This window comes from Mus caroli, chromosome 4 (assembly GCF_900094665.2).
Source record: "Mus caroli chromosome 4, CAROLI_EIJ_v1.1, whole genome shotgun sequence".
In the NCBI taxonomy this organism is placed as follows: domain Eukaryota; kingdom Metazoa; phylum Chordata; class Mammalia; order Rodentia; family Muridae; genus Mus; species Mus caroli.
This window is the reverse complement of record NC_034573.1, coordinates 63,871,414-63,889,465: the sequence shown is the minus strand read 5'-3', so window position 1 is coordinate 63,889,465 and position 18,052 is coordinate 63,871,414. Positions and strand designations below refer to the sequence as shown.

Genomic DNA, 18,052 nt, shown 5'->3' with positions numbered 1-18,052 from the left:
GAATTAATTTTTCTTTTCCTGCTTGGGGGGGGGGTGTGGAACTGAGAGCCTTGCACATGCTAAGCAAATGCTCTGTCTCTTGAGCAACACTCTCAACCCTGAAGCCATTTTATTTGCCTTTGTTCCAGTTTGCTTGCTATTACTGTAAAAAGACCATGTCCAAAAGCAGCTTAGGAAGGTTGGCTTATAGTTACAGTCATCAAAGAAAGCCAAGGCAGGAGCTGAAGCAGAGACCATGGAGTCATGATACTTACTGGCTTGCGCAAAGTGCTTTCTTAGCCGTCAGAATGACCAACCCTGGAATGGCACTGCCCATAGTGGGCAGGTTACCCCATACCAGTTAATCAAGAAAATGTCCCTCAGGTTTAACTACAGGACAATCTGAAAAAGCATATTGTCATTTGAGTTTCCTTTTTCACAAATGATCCTAGATTGTGTTAATTTGACAAGCAAGCAAACAAACAAAACCAAAACAATGCACTTTTTGCTTTATCTGCATCCATGTTAGTGAAGCGTCTCTTAATTAACATCTGTTTATTGAGTACCTGTTATACAGCAAGATGGGTCACGTCACCCATGGACTAGGCAGGTTGGCACCATTCATTCAAAGACATACTTGTATATTGAATGTAGGAATAGAGCCAGTGTTGTGGAGCAGGGGACCCTATAATTGCCATAGGAACCCATTGGATCTCATTTGTTCCTTCCTACACCAATGCCGGTTCATATATCCATGTAGTCCACCTAACTGGCTTTGTATCAATCAGTATGACATTATCCATGAACTCAACAGGCTGTTTGTGAGATTGTATGAGGTTAAGTGTTTGTCATGGTTCTTGGTGTACTTGGGAACCCACTATGTTTATGCAAACAGGATTGGTGGAAGAAAACTTGGGAGGCTGGGTCATTGACAAGACTGCAGCAGGAAGCTGATTCTCCTACTGTCTTCCTTTGGAGAAACAGGCCAGATCTTCTGAAAGCACTCGGTGCCCTACTTTTGGAACGCATATGCTTGGCAGAGCAGGGTCGTCCTGGAGATCACCTTGATAGTAAAACTGAGAAGTCACTTCAGCAAGTAGCTGTTCAGTTGAGAGATGAACTTGGCCATTCCTTCCCTGCCAACTCCTTCTCCAAGTCGTACAATGAAGTCAAGTCAATGTGGGGAAATTGGCTAGTAAAGACAGGTGACGAAGACACGGTGGAACTGAAAAGTGTTTCAGTGCAGACCATGGCCATAGAGGACACCCCGCATGGATTCAAACCTCAAAGCAAGAGAGATGCTTGGGCAGAGAAACCAGAAGAGGCCATTTTCAGCACTGAGCTTGAGTCAGAGGCATTGGGTGAGATGCCAGGGCAACAGGCCACTCACCTCTCATTCCCCAGTGCCATCAACCCGGTAAGCTTTTCTATATGTTAAATATCTATTTACTGTATATGAACAAATCAGATTTAAAGAATTACCTTGAATGTTATTGCATTTTCTGTTCTGTGAAGGCCAAGTCAGTTTGAAGACTCCCTCTGCCGGTGTTGTCTCCAGCCTTCATCTCCATGCCTCTCCTCCTCTCTGCCCTCCTCTTCCTCCATTCCCACTTTCTATCCTAACTCCAGCCCTATCTCATTTACCATGATACTTTGGTATTTTCACCATGAAAAGCATACATGGAATTCCGTTTGCCCATCTGCCTACAGTTTTCTCTTTGGTTTTATAAACTGGGATATTTCCCCATGATGGCTGCTTAAGATTCCATTGGACCAGAGTTTATACAGTTCTTATCCACCGAAGGGCATTTCTGGTTTAAGGTTGCAGTAAAATCATAATAACTGGACTTTAGAGGAGGATGAGAGCCTGGCTTTTATTTTAGGAGGACCTTGTGTGGGAAAGACAGGATTCTGGGAGTTTTATTTCTATTGGATGCCAGATTCTGAGTAACTCAGAATTCACTTGACTGAAGGAAAGGGCCTAGGCAGGGCACCCACTGTGTCTGCCTGCAAGACCATTCCTGCTCCCTACCAAACTGCTTTCCAGCCACAGTAGCCCAAAATGGAGAAGTCTGATTTTGCTGAGTGAATGAATGTCTGTGTGCTGGTTTTCTCTCTGAGATGCTCTGTAACCTGTAGGTACAGTCAACCAGCATCAGACTTTCTCCGTAGTGTCTGGTTGGACATGTTTACCATCCTTTGGGAAGAGGGGTTGGGATTGAGAATTCATAAGCAGAGACGAGTTCTGGTGAAGAAGCAAAGAGGTCATGATTCTGATACCTTCCCTGAAGGCTGTGGGATGCTGGGTTCTGATGGTTGTTTTGTAGCAGAGAAATAACTGTACATACTGCTTCATGGCATCAAAATGGAGAATTAAGTTTATTTTCTGACCACTAAATTACTGCTTTTGTGCCTTCCAAACAGAATTAGATATATCATTAGCAAAATTGCTTTTGATTGTTTTAAATTATACACCAAAACTGTAATTTCTAGAAAAGGTTTTTCTAAAGATATCAGTAGAGACTAAAATAAAAAAATATATATACTGCCATTATATTAATGGTACTCAAAATGCAAATTTGTGCAATTTGGCTAGAATAGAACTGCTCTTCTGTGCCCCAGCTCCTTCAGTTTGTACCTGTATATTAGGAAACCTGGGTAGGTTTAGTTTTTGTCTTTGTTTTTATGTTTGCTTTTTTCTATTGTGTGGGAGATGCCATCCTGTGTTCTGGAAATTGGATAATTGAATTGACTTAATTTTTCTAAATATATTCATTTTCTTTTTTAAATAAAAATTATCTTTGCCATATTTTTTTTTTTTTTTTTTGGTTTTTCGAGACAGGGTTTCCCTGTGTAGTCCTGGCTGTCCTGGAACTCACTTTGTAGACCAGGCTGGCCTCGAACTCAGAAATCCGCCTGCCTCTGCCTCCCAAGTGCTGGGATTNCACTTTGTAGACCAGGCTGGCCTCGAACTCAGAAATCCGCCTGCCTCTGCCTCCCAAGTGCTGGGATTAAAGGCGTGCGCCACCACGCCCGGCTGCCATATTTTTAAAATGGGAGAGATTTTTATCTATTCATTTATGTTTATCATCTGTTTTATGAGGGACTTGCTGAATCTATTATCCTAGTTAATTTGTTCAACAAATATATGTAGGTATTATAACCATTGTACATAGGAAGAAACACAGTGCCCCAAGACTTACAGAACTGTTCAGAATGACTCCATTGGTGAGTACTGAGGATAGTTGCTTGCTTGGTTTCAGAGGAAGGCAGACATTTACTCCCTTTGTGGACTTTGTAGTGGCAGAATTGGTAATCCTGTTCTTAAGCTAGAACTCTGATATCTAGTTAAAAAGAACATCAGAGCAGAGTCACGGTAAGTCACAGCCAGATAGCCTGCTGGTTATGTGCTTATCGAGAGGTCTTTATACTCTGCTTGCTTTAGGCACCTTGAATAGGATCAGTGCAAACCAGACTCCTGGGTTATATGCAGGCATAGTGAGGTAAGAATGCAAGTGCCTCAAGCAGCATGGATATATGGCAGGAGCTCAGAACATGTGAGTTCTATTCCTAAGAAAGGACTTCCAGTATGCATCATTAATATGATGGAAGGTGGGACCGCTCCAGTCCATACGGCAATGTTTTATGTGGTTATTTCAGAACTTGTGTTAGGCTGACGGACGGCAATCTTCCAGCTTCAAATAGGCTTTGGCATTTATGCACTTCAGATCTCTTCTTTGCTGCCATATGACACACAGATTGGCATCCAAGAATAAAGATTGGTGGAGACCCAGGACCAAGAAATTGACGGTTACTTCCCAGTCCTCTGCGGAGGCATCCACCAACCCCCAAGTGATTCCTCTCACTTCCTCAGACTGCCCTTGTTCTTGAACATTTTTTTCCTCTTCCTTGGAACCTCAGGGCAGAAAGCATCTCTCTTTTTCCTAAGAGCCTTGGCATCCGAAGAGCTGGCTTGACCCCTAAGCCTTCTTGTTGTATGACAGTGGAGTAGCTGTTTAACATCTTGTTTCTTTGAGAACAAGCATAATCTCCTTAAGGAATACCTGTTCTCCTTAGTCGTCAACCATGTTTCCTACCTGCCAAGTTCTAAGCAGCCACTAATCTACCCTTTGGTTCTGGACATTTTCTGTAAATGGACTTTTGCAACATATGACTAGATTTTCCACTTCACTTAATGCTTTCAGAATTCATTCATGTTACAACATGAGACCGTTCTTTCTTTTTATCACCAGGTATCATGCTAGGGGAGGGCTATTGCACATTTTATTTTGGATATTATGCATTATATTGCTGCTCATATAGATGTTTGTATGGACAGTGTTTTTACTTCTCTTGAGTAGATACTCAGGAGTAAAAATGATGGGTCACGTGGTTCCTCTCTGTTTAGCCCTTTTGAGGAGCTTCAGATTTACTGCCTCTACCATTTACCTTCCTCCAAGCAGTGCATGAGGCTGTCAGTTCCTCTGCCTACCACCCATATATAGTACCATCCCTGACTCTAGCTTCCCTAGTGTTGATGGAGAGGTATGGATGGGTTCTGATGAGATTTCAGTTGCATCTGTCTGAGGGATGGTGATGCTAAAAGTCCTCCCATGTTCATGTTAGTTCTGGGCCTTCTCTACCAGAGACATGTGTATCTGGGTCTGTTTCCTATTTTTTAATTGAACCACTGTATTTTATTATTATTGAATTGTAATACCTTATATATTCTAGGTTTGAATTCCTCCTCACTTTTTAAGTATATTTAAAATTTATCACTTGAGAGATACCTTCATCTGACTTCTAGAGTATCTACTATATACTGAGTCAAAACCTATGATACAGTATACAGAGGCTCAAACCCTGGCCTTCCTTTCAGGTGTGGATGACAGTCAGTAAATGTGGATTTTCTCAAACATTAGAGTGATGCTGGTGTCCTATGGGGAAAATAGCAGGGGACACTGAGTGTATAACAGGGATCCTTGGGTTGGACTTGGAAGTCAAGGACTTATCCTCTGAAGGATGCCATGTTTGAACTGTCTTGATGAATGACATAGTAGGGAAGTGGTGGAGGTGAGCAAGAGTAAGTGTTCTAGACAGAGCATATGATAAAGCTCTGAGGTTCAAAGAGCATGGCATTTTATGGAATGTGTAGAAGACTAGTATGCCCAGAGAGTAAAGTAAAATTGGGACAGGCATTGACTGCTGTACTTGGTAGGCTTTGGTGTGGACAGTGGTGACCTTTGGCTTACCGTAGCCAGGAAACAAATACAGTTTTTAGCAAGAACGGGATAGTGAGTTTGCTTTTTGCTATAGGTGGATTAGAGAGACTCCGAGTACATTCTACACTGCCCAGGAGGCTGCACAGGTGAGGGCTAGGTGCCTGCATTAGAGGTGCCAGAAGAAGATGAGGAGGCTTGGAAGGACTGAGGCACCCTAGGGCTTGTACTTACTGCAGCTTGCTGTGTAATGAATTGGAGTGAGGAAAATAAGCGGTGTTTCAAAGAGACTCTTGGCTTTCTGGAAGGTGCAGTGAGAGATGGGTGTAATAGCTGATGTGGTGGGAACCTGCATGGTGGGATGTGGCATGATGGATTCAAGGGGTCAACACCTGTAAAGTTTTCATCTGGGCCAGGCAAGGCTGGAACCTCTGAGGTTGAGAAATACACTTGTAGCAACACCGTCAGTAGCCACTTAAGGAAGGGACAAGCAAGAATGTAAGACAGATGGGTCCACACTAGGAATGGTAGGAAATGAGGAAAGAGATAAAAACAAAAACAAAACCATTTCCTAGAAGATTGTGTTAATGATGGAATGGCCATATTTAGAGTATTTGGATTATCCAATGAAATCCATGGACCAAGGCCCAGAGAGTGTCTAGGGAAGACCCTTGACATTCAGTGTGTATGTTTTTCAGGGAGGAGGGGGATCTTCCAAAATCTATGCCCTTTCTTAGGTATAGATCCTATTATTAGACTAGAGGTGTGGGTGAACAATTTGAAACCTATTTTAAAAACACAAGTATGTTGCCCATGAAACAAAAGAAAGTGTGTTTTAAGCATACTCAGTGCTATACTTGTCTGTCTCCAGGATGCCGAGAAGACGGGCTTGCTGATCCAATTAAAGACACCTGAGTTATTGGAAAATTTGTATAATCTTCCTGCTTCACCAGAGGTGGTGGTGGCTCAACTCCAAGGCCAGGTTCTAGAGCTGCAGAGGGAGCTGAAAGAGTTCAAAACCCACAACAAGCAACTCCATGAGAAGCTAATTCTGGCAGAGGCAATGATGGAGGGGCTGCCGGTGCCCAACTCTGCGCTGGTGAACGGTAAGCATCAAGAAAGTGTGTCTCTGTGAGCTGGGTGAGCAGCTGACAGGGCTGTCTAAATGCTAGTCCAGTTGTTCAGAATGGCAGACAGTTTGTATATAAATTCTGTGAACGGCAGTGATTAATCTTAACTCCTGAAAAATGCACAGTGGAAGAATACAAGAAGGGGAAACAAATCAGTAGATTTCTTTTATTCTGGAATCTGGACTAGTGTGTGGGAATTGTAGTGTTCTCAGGTCCTAGAAGGAGGGCTCTCTGCTGCATTCCTTTGAAATTGTGTATGGGTGCCTAGGGTAGTGTTGTTGTTTTGGACCATTTTTTCAAACTTGTTCTTCTTTCATATATTATATCCCAGAGTTTCCCACACACACACCAGCCCCTCCATATTGCCACCCCCCCACACACACATGTTTATTTCTCCTGTTTCCTTTGAGAACAGAACAGACCTCCCATGGACACAGGTGCTTGGGTTTAAATCTGGGTTTTTGGGGGGCGCCTAGCTCCGAGACCTGTGAGAGTCTTAGTAGGTGGCAGTCTGCTTTGTAAGTGATGGTCTTTTTACAGAGTTCTCTGCCTAACCTGAGGCTGATCTCAAATGCTGCTGACTCTCTCTATTTTATACAAGTAACCCACTTCCCTACTCATGGCTCTCTGAGACCTGTGGAGAATCCAAAGACTTAGGCAAAACACCTCAGGTGGTGTCTCCTAGTCCAGGACAGTAGTACTTCAAGATCACAGACCACCAACCCTCTGAGAATCTGGAGAGTATGGAGAACCCTCATAGAACAGTTTGGGTCACCACAAAAAGTAGCATTTACATTTACCCCAAAGGTTCAGGAACCTACTAATATGCCTATGTGGACACTGGATATTGACTCCTACTATAAGCAAATAATAGTCACATGATAAACCTTACAGGGTTAATTAAACCCTGTAAGCCAAGGTCTGTTTAAGCTCTCTGGTGATAGGAGCACAAAAGACATGAGGTCTGTTTCCAGTTTATGTGTTTGAGTGTGTGTGAAGACAGCTTATAAGTATGTATACAATGCTTGTGAAGACTGCTGTGGAGAAAAGTAAAGCAGGATGAAGGGCTTGGGGATTGAGGAGTCAGCTGGGTTCACCAATGCTCAGGAATGTTGGAATGCTCTGACAAGCTGGGATTTGTTTGGAAACTAGGAGGTGGCATCATGCTGGTCCTTCTGGGAGGAGGGACAAAAGGAAAGGCCCTGCTGTTGCTTTATACTTGAGGACTTCGCTTTAGAGAAGGGAGAACAGTTATATGGGTGGTGTGCATGGCCTGTGAGATAGGCAGAGATGTGCAAGATGAGGTCAGTGAGCAGCAAACCAAGTGTGATTCAAGAGACCATTGTAGTATGCCATCTTCACAAGATTAGAGACTGTTGGAGGCTTCTGAGCCTCAGAGGGACATGGTCTGACTTAAGCTTTAAAACAGGAATTGACAAATTGACAAATTTGGGCCAAATCAAGCTTGCTGATTGCTTTAGTGATTTAAGGTTATTGATACCTAGCCCCATTCATTCACATATCATTTGTACTGTTTCATTATGAAGTGGCGTTAAAGTTATGCTGGTGACCCTAAGGTCTAAAAATGTATTATTTCACTTTTTGAAGGAAGGGTACAACTTGGATTTTAAAGGGATAGCTTCCTTTGCACTCTACTGGAAGGATGTGGTTGCTTTGCAACAGGATAGGAAAGACCACAGGAGAGGCTGGCTTGGGGGATGCTAGATTTCTGGTTAAGAGTTTGTTGGACATCTTAGTAGAGACTTTAGGTAGGCAGCTGGCAACTGGTGAGTTTGGTGTCTAGGAGAGGCAAATACGTTTGAAAAGAAACCAGGGAACAGCCCTGAATACCAATATTTGGTATTGTGTAGCTCAGAGCCATACTTTGAGGCTGGGGCATTCCAGAGGTTAGAAGTTGAATTGAGGAGGAACAGCAGGTGAGGTGGGATACCAAGTACTGGTGGCATCTCAACATCTCAGAAGCTGAGTTAGAGCGATAGTCAGATATTGATGGTAAAATGAGGCTTGAGGATATGCCTTGGTGTTTACTGAGGCCTTTAAGAAGAAAGCTTTTGTGGGAGGGGCCTTATTGACATGGTTTCCAGAGAGAGACCATGGAGGTGAGAAGGTGGAGACAGCATGGATAGACATCTGAGGAATTGCGCTGTTAGGATAGATAAAGAGGTAGGGCCACCAGGTTCCATGTTACCAGTGAATCTGTAGAGACCCAGTAAAGCAGGGACTGAGATGACTGAGGGAAGAAAGAGTGATCAGTCAGCAGGCAGTCTGCTGCAGGAGCTGCACAGTGGGGATATCTGGAGGAATAAGTGGTCCGCACATGGAAGCAAGGAGCACAGGTTCTTATAGACGCCCTAGGTTTAGGATACCAGAATGTGGGAATAATAACCTCTACCTCAGAGGCTGCAGGAGAAGCTGTTTCCATGAGACAGCCCAGGTTCTCTTAGAGCAAGAACTGAGACGAATGCTCAGAAAGCTTGGCAGTTTCTAGCTTACCAATGAAAGATGCGCGTATTGAATATGAAATTGTGCTAGACCAGGGCATTTCTAGAGTGGGTCAGGGATTGGAGGTAATTCTCAGACCCTTGGGCTTCCTGTGGCATTAAAATTAGAGTCCCTGTTAATTGTGGAACGCATCGTACACATTAAATACATGATGTAATTGAATCTTCCTACCATCTTTGGAGGCAGTTCCAGTAATTATTGTCTGTCTTAAGCCCAGGCAGCAGTTGAAGAGACAGAGTGACTTGGCCACAGTCACACTGGTACTCATTGCCGGAGCTCCATTTGAAGTAGCCTGACTGTCTCCAAAGCTTTGTATTCTTTCTTCTTCCGTGAGACCTAGCACATAAATACTCTCATAGGGACTTTTTCATGCTCTGCAGCCAGAGGCAGCTTCACTTTTATTTTAGGTTGTCTCTTAGATTCACCTACTTGAGGTTTCAGGGTCAGTCCATCTTCCATAGAATCAGACTTACCTCTCTCCTTTCCTGCTTCCCATTAACCCATCTAGGCATTTAGTTACCCTGTTGGTATACATTATCTAACTACCTGCTGTGTCTCCAACCAGCTTTGAGACTAGGAGGAAGACAGACCACATATAGTTCTCTACCTTCTCAGAGCTCCCTGTCTTATATACGGAGAGGGCAGATAATTAAATCAGCGTTGGTGGGGTGGCATATGAGGGGAAAGTGCTATGACAGAGGTGACTCAGCCCAGCAGAGAGACTGGCATTTTTCTAGGACTTGCCATCTGCTCTGTACACTTGCTGAGACCCTGGGGTGCATCATCCAGGTATCTCAACATCTCAGAAGCTGAGTATTGCTCTGGCCATCACCCAGGAGCCTCTGGGCTTCTCGCATTTTGCAAAAGTGGGCATGGGTTGATGGAATTCTTTTTCTCACTCAGTTTTTTGAGAACTTGGATTTAAACCATTTCAGACAAGCTGTACTATATTTATGCTTTTATGTCCTGTTATGGCAGCTCAATAGATTAATTTTATCTTATAAATTGCATTTTCCCTCCCTAGTGTTTTTATTCTCCCGGTTGCATCTTTGTGTTCTTCTCAGTTGTTTGGCTAAATTTCAATCTACAGTTTTATTTTTCTGTCTCTTTGCCAGTGCCTGCAGCCCAGGCTGTTGGAAGAACAGCCTTCCAGGACAACCCAGGCGAGCAAGAAGGACCTGAAACCACACAGTCTGCTGGGAGAGACAAGGACATGGACAGTGACCAATATACAAGCTTTGAGATCGGTTAGAATTCAACCACCTATTACTGAGTACTAGACATTGTTCAGGATTGTTTTATATCAATGTCCTTGCTAGGCCCTAAAAGGCCCTCTTGAGGGCTTTGATTAGCATTCCCATATAACATGTAGGACTGGTGAGGTCAATTTGAAAATTACTGACTTAGGGTCACACAGCTGGGAGGGAGCCAGAAGAGTCAGGGAACATCATAACGTCTTTGGGACTTAATGGTCTAGCATCAGACTCTTCAAGGTAGAGAGTGGGCTCAGGTTGTTTCGTGTAACACAGTCATCTCTCAGAGCATCTCACACATTATGGACATGGGATCGTAGCAGGCCACTAGGATCCAGCTTAATGTTAGCTGTTGTTGAATTTGTCTTTGTCCATCCAGGAGGAGTAGATCAGAGGAAAGCCTACTGCTGAGACCAAGATTGTGAGCTTTCTCAGTAGGTCAGTGGAGATGATACAGAGACGAGTGAGGCCTGGAGCGAGGCCTCCAGCAAGTTGTATTACTTCCCTTTAATTATGAAGTATTAAAAGCACACAGATATACATAAAGGACCGTACAACTACTATCCACATTTCTGTTTATCCAAGATGAGCTAATGCTTAATGCTTACTCTCTTTTCCTTAGATGTTTTATCTTTTCATTAAAAACAAAATCACTCTTGTTTTGGATAGATTTCACTTCGTAAAACGTTGTGATCATTGGGAACTCTAAGTCTGTGATGAGATGGCCAGGGAGTAACCAGCCTCTGGAAAAAGACTGAGCTGTGGCCTCAGTAGGTCTGCTGTGCATTCTCCTCAGCCTGGAAGACTGCACGGCCTTGTGCTTCTCCGGGTGGTCTTTGCTTTCAGACCAAAGCTCCTGGACCAGGCAACAAAGTGTTGCTTAGCTCACTGTGGGTTATGGTTTGCATGTGAAATGCCTCTCACAGGTTCATGTGTTTGAACACTTGCTCCCTAGTGGTGGTGCTGATTTTAGAAGCTGTGGAGCCTGGTCCTTGTTCATGGCTAGCGAATGGTGGAGGTCTCTGGATGGTGCCTTCCCCTCTCAGTAACCACTTGTCACTGAGCTGTATATACCTTTCTGAGTGTGAGTCCAGTGCAATACACATGTGGCTGCTTCTGCTTGAATTCCCCTTTTTCTTGCCTCACTGAAGCTTCATTCTGAGGTCTCTACCCTCAATGTATCTTTTGTGGGCATACTTTTTGACTTTCTTAGGACTTGAATACTGGTGTTGAGTTAGTTTGTTCACTGACTGCCTGGCTCAGAGCCGCATGCCATGGGTAACACCTTACCTTTGGCTCCTTTTCCAAGAACACCTTGGTAAGTGCTTGGGGAGTGAATGGAGGCCATAAGTTGCCCAGGTCCTATTGCCTATTGGCCTTACTCTTGAGGCTTCAGAGATGTCTCTACTCATGCTTTTGACACAGGAGACCCCAATCATAGGAGTGGTTTGACAGAAAGCATCATTTGCAGTGTTTCTATTTTATAGTTTGGGTAGATCCTCCAGCTCTTAAAGCCTTCAGTAACACAGACAACTCAGGTGAGGTGCTGGGCACATAAGCCACTTTTGGTACATGCATAATCTTAAGTCCAAGGCCTGCCAGCCTGTGAGTTCAGACATGTACTATACATATACATATACATATACATATACATATACATATACATATACATATACATATGCGCATTTCTCACAACGTCCATACAGTTTTAACCAAATAGTGGAGGTAGTTTCTTCAGAACTTCATTTCGGGCTGCTGAGCAGAGATTAGCAAAGTGACATTGCTTTACTGATGCAGGCCATAAGCCTTGCTATATGTTGGCCTCAGAGCTAAGAAGTCAAATCCCTACCTCTGCTAAATCACAAAGTATTGTAGACGGTGGACTTTTGAGGGTACTTCTTCTTAAGAGAGGTTGTGGTGGTGTTTTTGTTTTCCTTTTACTGACAATGGATTTTTTTCTTTCTCACATAATGTATCCTGATTATGGTTTCCCTGGCTCGGCTCCACTAGGTTCCCCCTCACCTGCCCACCTGTCACGATCTACTACTCTGTGTTTCTGATTTGAAAATAAACAGGTTTCTAGTGGATAATAATACAAAAGAATGTGTAATAAGATGAAACAAAAACTATCACATGGGAATTGAACAAGACAAACCAATAGAAGGAAAATAAATATCGCAAGAGAAGCCACAAGACTCAGAGACCACTGATTTGTGCCTTCAGTGCAAATCCAATGACAACACTAAACTGGAAGCCATAATGAATACCGAATGGACCTGAGTCAGACCTATGAAGTCCTGTGACTACTGCATCAGTCTAGGAGTTCATGAGAACTTTAATTACATTGATTTAGATGGCCTTATTTTCATGATATCCTCCATCCCCTTTGCCTCTCAGACTCTTTCCTTATCTTTGTCTGGAGATTTCCATGAACTCTGAGGGGAAGAATTTGATGGAGATATCTCATTTAAGTCTGTGTGTTCTAAGGTTTTTCATTCTCTGCATTGTGTCTGGCTGTCTCTGTATTTGTCTCATTTGCTGCAGGATGGTATTTCTCTGACGATGGCTAACCAAGGCACTGCTCTGAGTATAGCAGAATGTCATTAGGAGTCATTCTACTGCTGTTTTTTAAGAAGAATAGTAGTATTTGTTTTTACCCTATGTCCCTGGGCTATTTAGTATCTGGTTCTTGGTCACTCAAGCTGTGCCAGGTATAGATCCCATCTCATGGAGTAATCCTGAAGTCAAATCAGATATTGATTGGTTATTCCCAAAATGTTTGAGTCACGATTGCCCTAGCAATTCTTGCAGGCAGAATATCATTGCAGAGTAAAGATTTTGTGGCTGGCTTGGTGTTTACATTTCACTTTCGGTAGTATGTATAAGACCATCCTTTACCAAAGATAGTAGAACCTAGGAAATGGGAGTGAAGACTGTTCATACCAGCTTGACTTCTCCATGCTCAACAAGTTATGCAGGTGTTTTCTTCAGTAATGGGGTCTTGCTGACAGTTTGTGAGAACAACCCGTAGCCTTGACAACAGCCTGAGTTGTTTGGAGATTCCTATGGGACCTCTTTGACTAACAATCCAATTAAATGTAACCCATCTCAGGACTGAAGGTTCAAGAGATGAACAATTGGGACTCTGTTTCCCCCATTGTTTGGCATTTCACTTAGATCACTTTCATATATGTATATATTTTAGGAAGCTTCTACTTGTATTATGTTTCCATACTACCTTGAGGGTACGTCTAAAGGGTGACATATAGGAATGCTATGCTTGTTGGCTTGTTAGGAGCAGAGTTTAAAGTGGAGGTATGAGCATACACAATCCCCCTGTCACTCTAAGTGCTAGGTCTCAAAGTGACATTTGTGTAGGAGTTGCCTTTTTCTATGCTTTATGTTTTATTCCTTCACAAAACACATCAAGATTATCTTCAGTTTTTTGAGGGAAGAAAGATTTCTTTTTCTTACTATCAAAAGCAAGCCATGGTATGAGGTTTCTGTGTTCATGGGGCTATTCAATCTTTTGATGTTGCAGCGTGACATTGTGGTCTATAGATGTGGTAGGCTGCATCCTCGGCTTCCTGGGACACATGTAACTTATGGGGCTTAGGTTAGTATCTATTTCCTTATCTTGGAGGATGACTTCCTAGAAGAAAACCTTGCTGAGAGATCAATCGTTCTTTCTGCTTCTTACCCTCTTTGAGCACAATAGTTATCATGTACATTTTCCATCGCCCGTCTTGTGCCAGATTCTAGAGAAACAGATGAACAGCATGGTTTTCCCTTGATGACATATTAAGCACTGGAGAACTGCTATATTGGGAATACTTCTATTAAGGCATGTACCCACTGTTGTCCAAAAATCCAATGATGATGTTGACATTGTTAACAAAGATAAGAGTAGCCTTGAGACCGTGAGGAACAAATTATAGAACCTGTGGCTCCACAGACTGTGTTTCTGAAAACCATCCTAGATCATCTAGTCCGGCTCATGTTGCCTTTAAATTTTAAAGCTTTTTGCTGAGCCAGCCTTTGCTTTGATGCCTTCTATGATGACATCTTCTTCCATCGTTGACGAATTGGTTCTAAAGAATCAAGGAGCATTCCTGTTCTCTGAATTCATTTACTGCTGAATTTATTATTACTGTTACTCTTTTTCTGATATTGTTCAATATAATCTCAACCAACAAATACTGCTGGTTCTTCTCCTGAGTGGTGTTCTTGTTACCTTGCAAATGAAATTCTGGGGGCTCAGAGTGGCCCATTAATTTGCTCAAGTAAGGTTATTTAAAACAAAGTGGCACAGCCAGTGTTGGAGACCAGGTCTTTTGATTTTAAAGAAGAGATTTTTCAGGCCTAGAAAGATGTCTCAGTGGATAAGAACACCTACTTACAATGGACCTATGTCAAAACCTAACTCCTGAGCTCACAACTGCCTGTAATTCTGGTTCAGCCACTCTCTCCTAACCTGCATGGGCACCTACATGTATGTGATGCATAGACAAGGGGGCACATAATTGTACACAGAAAAGTGTACAGTCCAAAGGTAGGCTCACAGAAGAAGGAAAACTAGGACTGACTAGGGAAGGACAAATATTTATTCTGGACACAGTAAATGCTAAAACATGGAACTGTGAAACAGCTTGATGTGGGGAGAAGGGTCTGATGACTTTGTGGGGACATGCCATGGCTGGTGTGTGGGCTAGGCTGCTTCCAACATGAGAAAGAGGGTGGATTGAATGGTAAATAGTATGCTAGTCAGCTTTCTAGAGCATGACAAAGTTTCTGAGACAATCAACTTGAAATAACAAAGAATATTGACTCATGGGTACAGTCTATGACTTCCTGGACTTGTCACTCTGAGCCTTTGGTGAGGGAATAATATCGTGGTGGGGACATCTGATAAAGTATATCTGTTCACCCTCATAATGTTTAGGAACCATTTAGGAACCAGGGTTTGGGGGCTAGGGTCTTAAAAGTCCTCTCTAGTGATGATCTTTTTCTACAAGGCTCCACCTCCTAAACACAGCACAACCTTCCAGTGGTGCTATAAACCAAGCCTTTAATACACGGGCGTTGGGGACATTTAAGATCCAGAATTCAACTGTGGGAAACTGTAGAGTTAAGAAGTTGATTGCAGCAAAAGGAGACACTGACAAAGATTAGTATTTGATTTTCAGATTCTGAGATCTGTCCACCTGATGACCTTGCCTTATTACCAGCATGCAAAGAGAATCTTGAAGACCTCCTAGGCCCATCCTCCATAGCCACTTACCTGGATTCCAAGAGTCAGCTCTCTGTTAAAGTCAGCGTGAATGGAACTGACCAGTCTGAGAATATCAATATCCCTGATGACACAGAAGACTTAAAACAGAAAATCAACGACTTGCAAACCGAGCTGGAAGGCTACCGGAACATCATTGTCCAGCTACTGAAGCACTCTCAGTGCAGTGAGGCTATTATCACAGTTTTGTGTGGGACAGAAGGGGCCCAAGATGGCTTGAACAAGCCTAAGGGCCACATTGATGAAGAAGAGATGACATTTTCAAGTTTGCACCAAGTACGATATGTGAAACATATGAAAATCCTTCGTCCACTAACCCCGGAGATGATTGATGGCAGGATGCTAGAGAGCCTCAAGCGGCAGCTTGTGGACCAGGAGCAGGAGCTACAGAAGGAGCAGGACTTGAACTTGGAACTTTTCAGTGAAATCCATAACCTGCAGAACAAGTTCCAAGACCTCTCGCCATCAAGGTACATCCTATTGCTGCTTCAGCCTCCTCGTTAGGCTTGCAGGTTTCCCAGGTTGTTGCTATGTAGGAACCCAGCAGCTCTTGAGCGAATGCTACTCCCTGGGTGGATAGAGTGTACCCTAGGGAAGGCTTCACTTGGGCTTCAGGCAGCCAGGATGAGAGCGAAAGGTGAGAGCGCACAGCATCACTCTATGCATGTACGTTAGGAGCTGGGCAGCTTCTGAGATTGGCAGGGCAGGAGTTGCCCTCCTCAGGCTGAGGACTCAGTGTAGAAACTCCACAGGCATCAGACGGTGGATTGCAGTGTGTTTACTGAGCTGCCTGCTGTGTTTATTTTTGAACTCTGTTATTGGCTTTTGCCTTGTTGTGGAAATAAAATGGATGTCCTAAGCAGGTTGGGAGGAATATAAATGTTTTTCATATCTTTACCCTTTAAGGTCATCTTAGAGAAATAAGCCTGTGTAGAAAGCAAGAAATTCTTGGGTCATGAAGATAATGCTTTATAGTTATAAATATGTACACTGGCTTCGTGAGATATGGCAAAAAAAAAAAAAAAAAACGGGATAGTCTGTAAATTTGACCTTCATCGTTACTAATTTGAGAAAAGCACTGTTCTGGATTGTCAAGAGATAGAGTGATTTTTTTTTTTTTTTTCAAGGCTACCCAAGCAGCAAGACTGAGGGAAACTTATCAGCCCTCAGGCTCGGACGTGTTTGTTTTATTTTCTTTTGAGATGGAGTTTCACCACATAGTTCAAGCTGCTCTTAAACTCATATTCTTCCTGCCTCTGCCTCCTGAGTGCTGGATGGCAAGTGTGTACCACCCCACTGGGAAAGAACTCAACTATTTAGTTCCAGACACACTGAGCAGGAGGCATTCTCAACTCGTTTTAGTTAGCAGAGCAACTGAGACTCCTAGAGACTTCTGTGACTTGCCCGTGGTCAGAGCCCCTGCCAGGGTTCCAGCCCATACTGCCCACTTTTAGTCTTCCCCGGAACTACCCCACCCGTAAGATGGCTCTCATGTGATTTGCTTGTAGCTTATTGGTATTAACAGTGGTCATGGTTAACAGACGTGCCTGTCAGGCCACTCTAGATCCAGCTTGCTGTGGCTGTTTTTCCTCTGAGGAAGCTGCAGGCTTGCTCTTACCAACTCTTGGGCCTGCGTAGAGAAGGGTGGCACCTGGTGGTGAGGGGGTGGTATTGTATGATAAATCTTCACAATCTGTGTGTTTGAAAAGCAATGCTTTAGCTCTAAATACCTTTGAGAAAGCTTTCCTTTTCTTCATGAATCCATTTGTTAGAAGCCTGGGAGAACCAGGTGACCTAAGATAACTTGTTCCCATGACTGATGGGAACTAGTCACTCAGTAAGGTGGTAGCCTAGAGTCCTCCTGACTCTTTCAGTTGAAAGCAGGCAGTCCTATCTTTTTACCCTTGCCGTATACACATTTGTACTTGGTTAGAATTTTCAGTGGGTCCCTGACCTTGGGGCATTTGTTTCTACAATTCAGAATAGTGTCTTTGAAGAGTGTATGGAAACTAATTGTGCTCCTGAGTCCTTGCCAATCTATGCTTTAATTGGGGGCTCTCTAAGGTTACAAATATTGCAGAAGAATCTTTGTTCAAGCATTTGTTGGCTGTTTGAACTCAAAGAAGGGGTGACCTTGTACAGTTTCAATTTTTCTAAAGTATATATGCTTGTACAGCTACGGGCTTTCAGAAATTATGCTCTGTCATTTTTCCAATTAGTGTTGAGGTCACAAAAATTCAATTCGAAAATGACACACACATTTTCCTTCCCTCTTTTATCAGATACGATTCATTGGTTCAGTCCCAAGCGAGGGAGCTCTCCCTTCAGCGGCAGCAAATTAAGGATAGCCATGACATCTGTGTCATTTACCGTCAACACATGAGCACCATGATCAAGGCATTTGAGGAGCTTCTGCAAGCCAGTGATGTGGACAGTTGTGTGGCCGAGGGCTTCCGGGAGCAGCTGACACAGTGTGCTCGACTGCTAGAGCAACTGGAGAAGCTGTTTCTCCATGGTACGTAGGTATCCTTCGGTGTGGGCACCGGCAGATTTGACTCGTTGGCTTTGCTATACAGACTGACCTGGCTGTTCTGCCATTAAGCCCAAACAGCCTTCTACTTCACAGTCCTGCGCTTTGCGTCTCTTGTTCCCCCTTGC

The 18,052-nt window shown here is 43.3% G+C and overlaps 1 protein-coding gene across 6 annotated transcripts in view; it reads left to right on the top strand.

Moving 5' to 3' along the window:
• Cdk5rap2 (CDK5 regulatory subunit associated protein 2) overlaps positions 1-18,052 on the top strand; it is a 174,271-nt gene that overhangs the window by 116,317 nt on the left and 39,902 nt on the right. For 4 of the 6 annotated variants that reach the window (XM_029476183.1, XM_029476182.1, XM_029476180.1 and 1 more), the window contains 5 exons: positions 958-1,396; positions 6,070-6,304; positions 9,967-10,098; positions 15,291-15,864; positions 17,677-17,909. In XM_029476183.1, the coding sequence (XP_029332043.1) occupies positions 958-1,396; positions 6,070-6,304; positions 9,967-10,098; positions 15,291-15,864; positions 17,677-17,909 (1,613 nt within the window). The remainder of the gene's footprint in view (positions 1-957; positions 1,397-6,069; positions 6,305-9,966; positions 10,099-15,290; positions 15,865-17,676; positions 17,910-18,052) is intronic. The other 2 variants (XM_021159966.2, XM_021159965.2) reach the window with 1 other exon arrangement.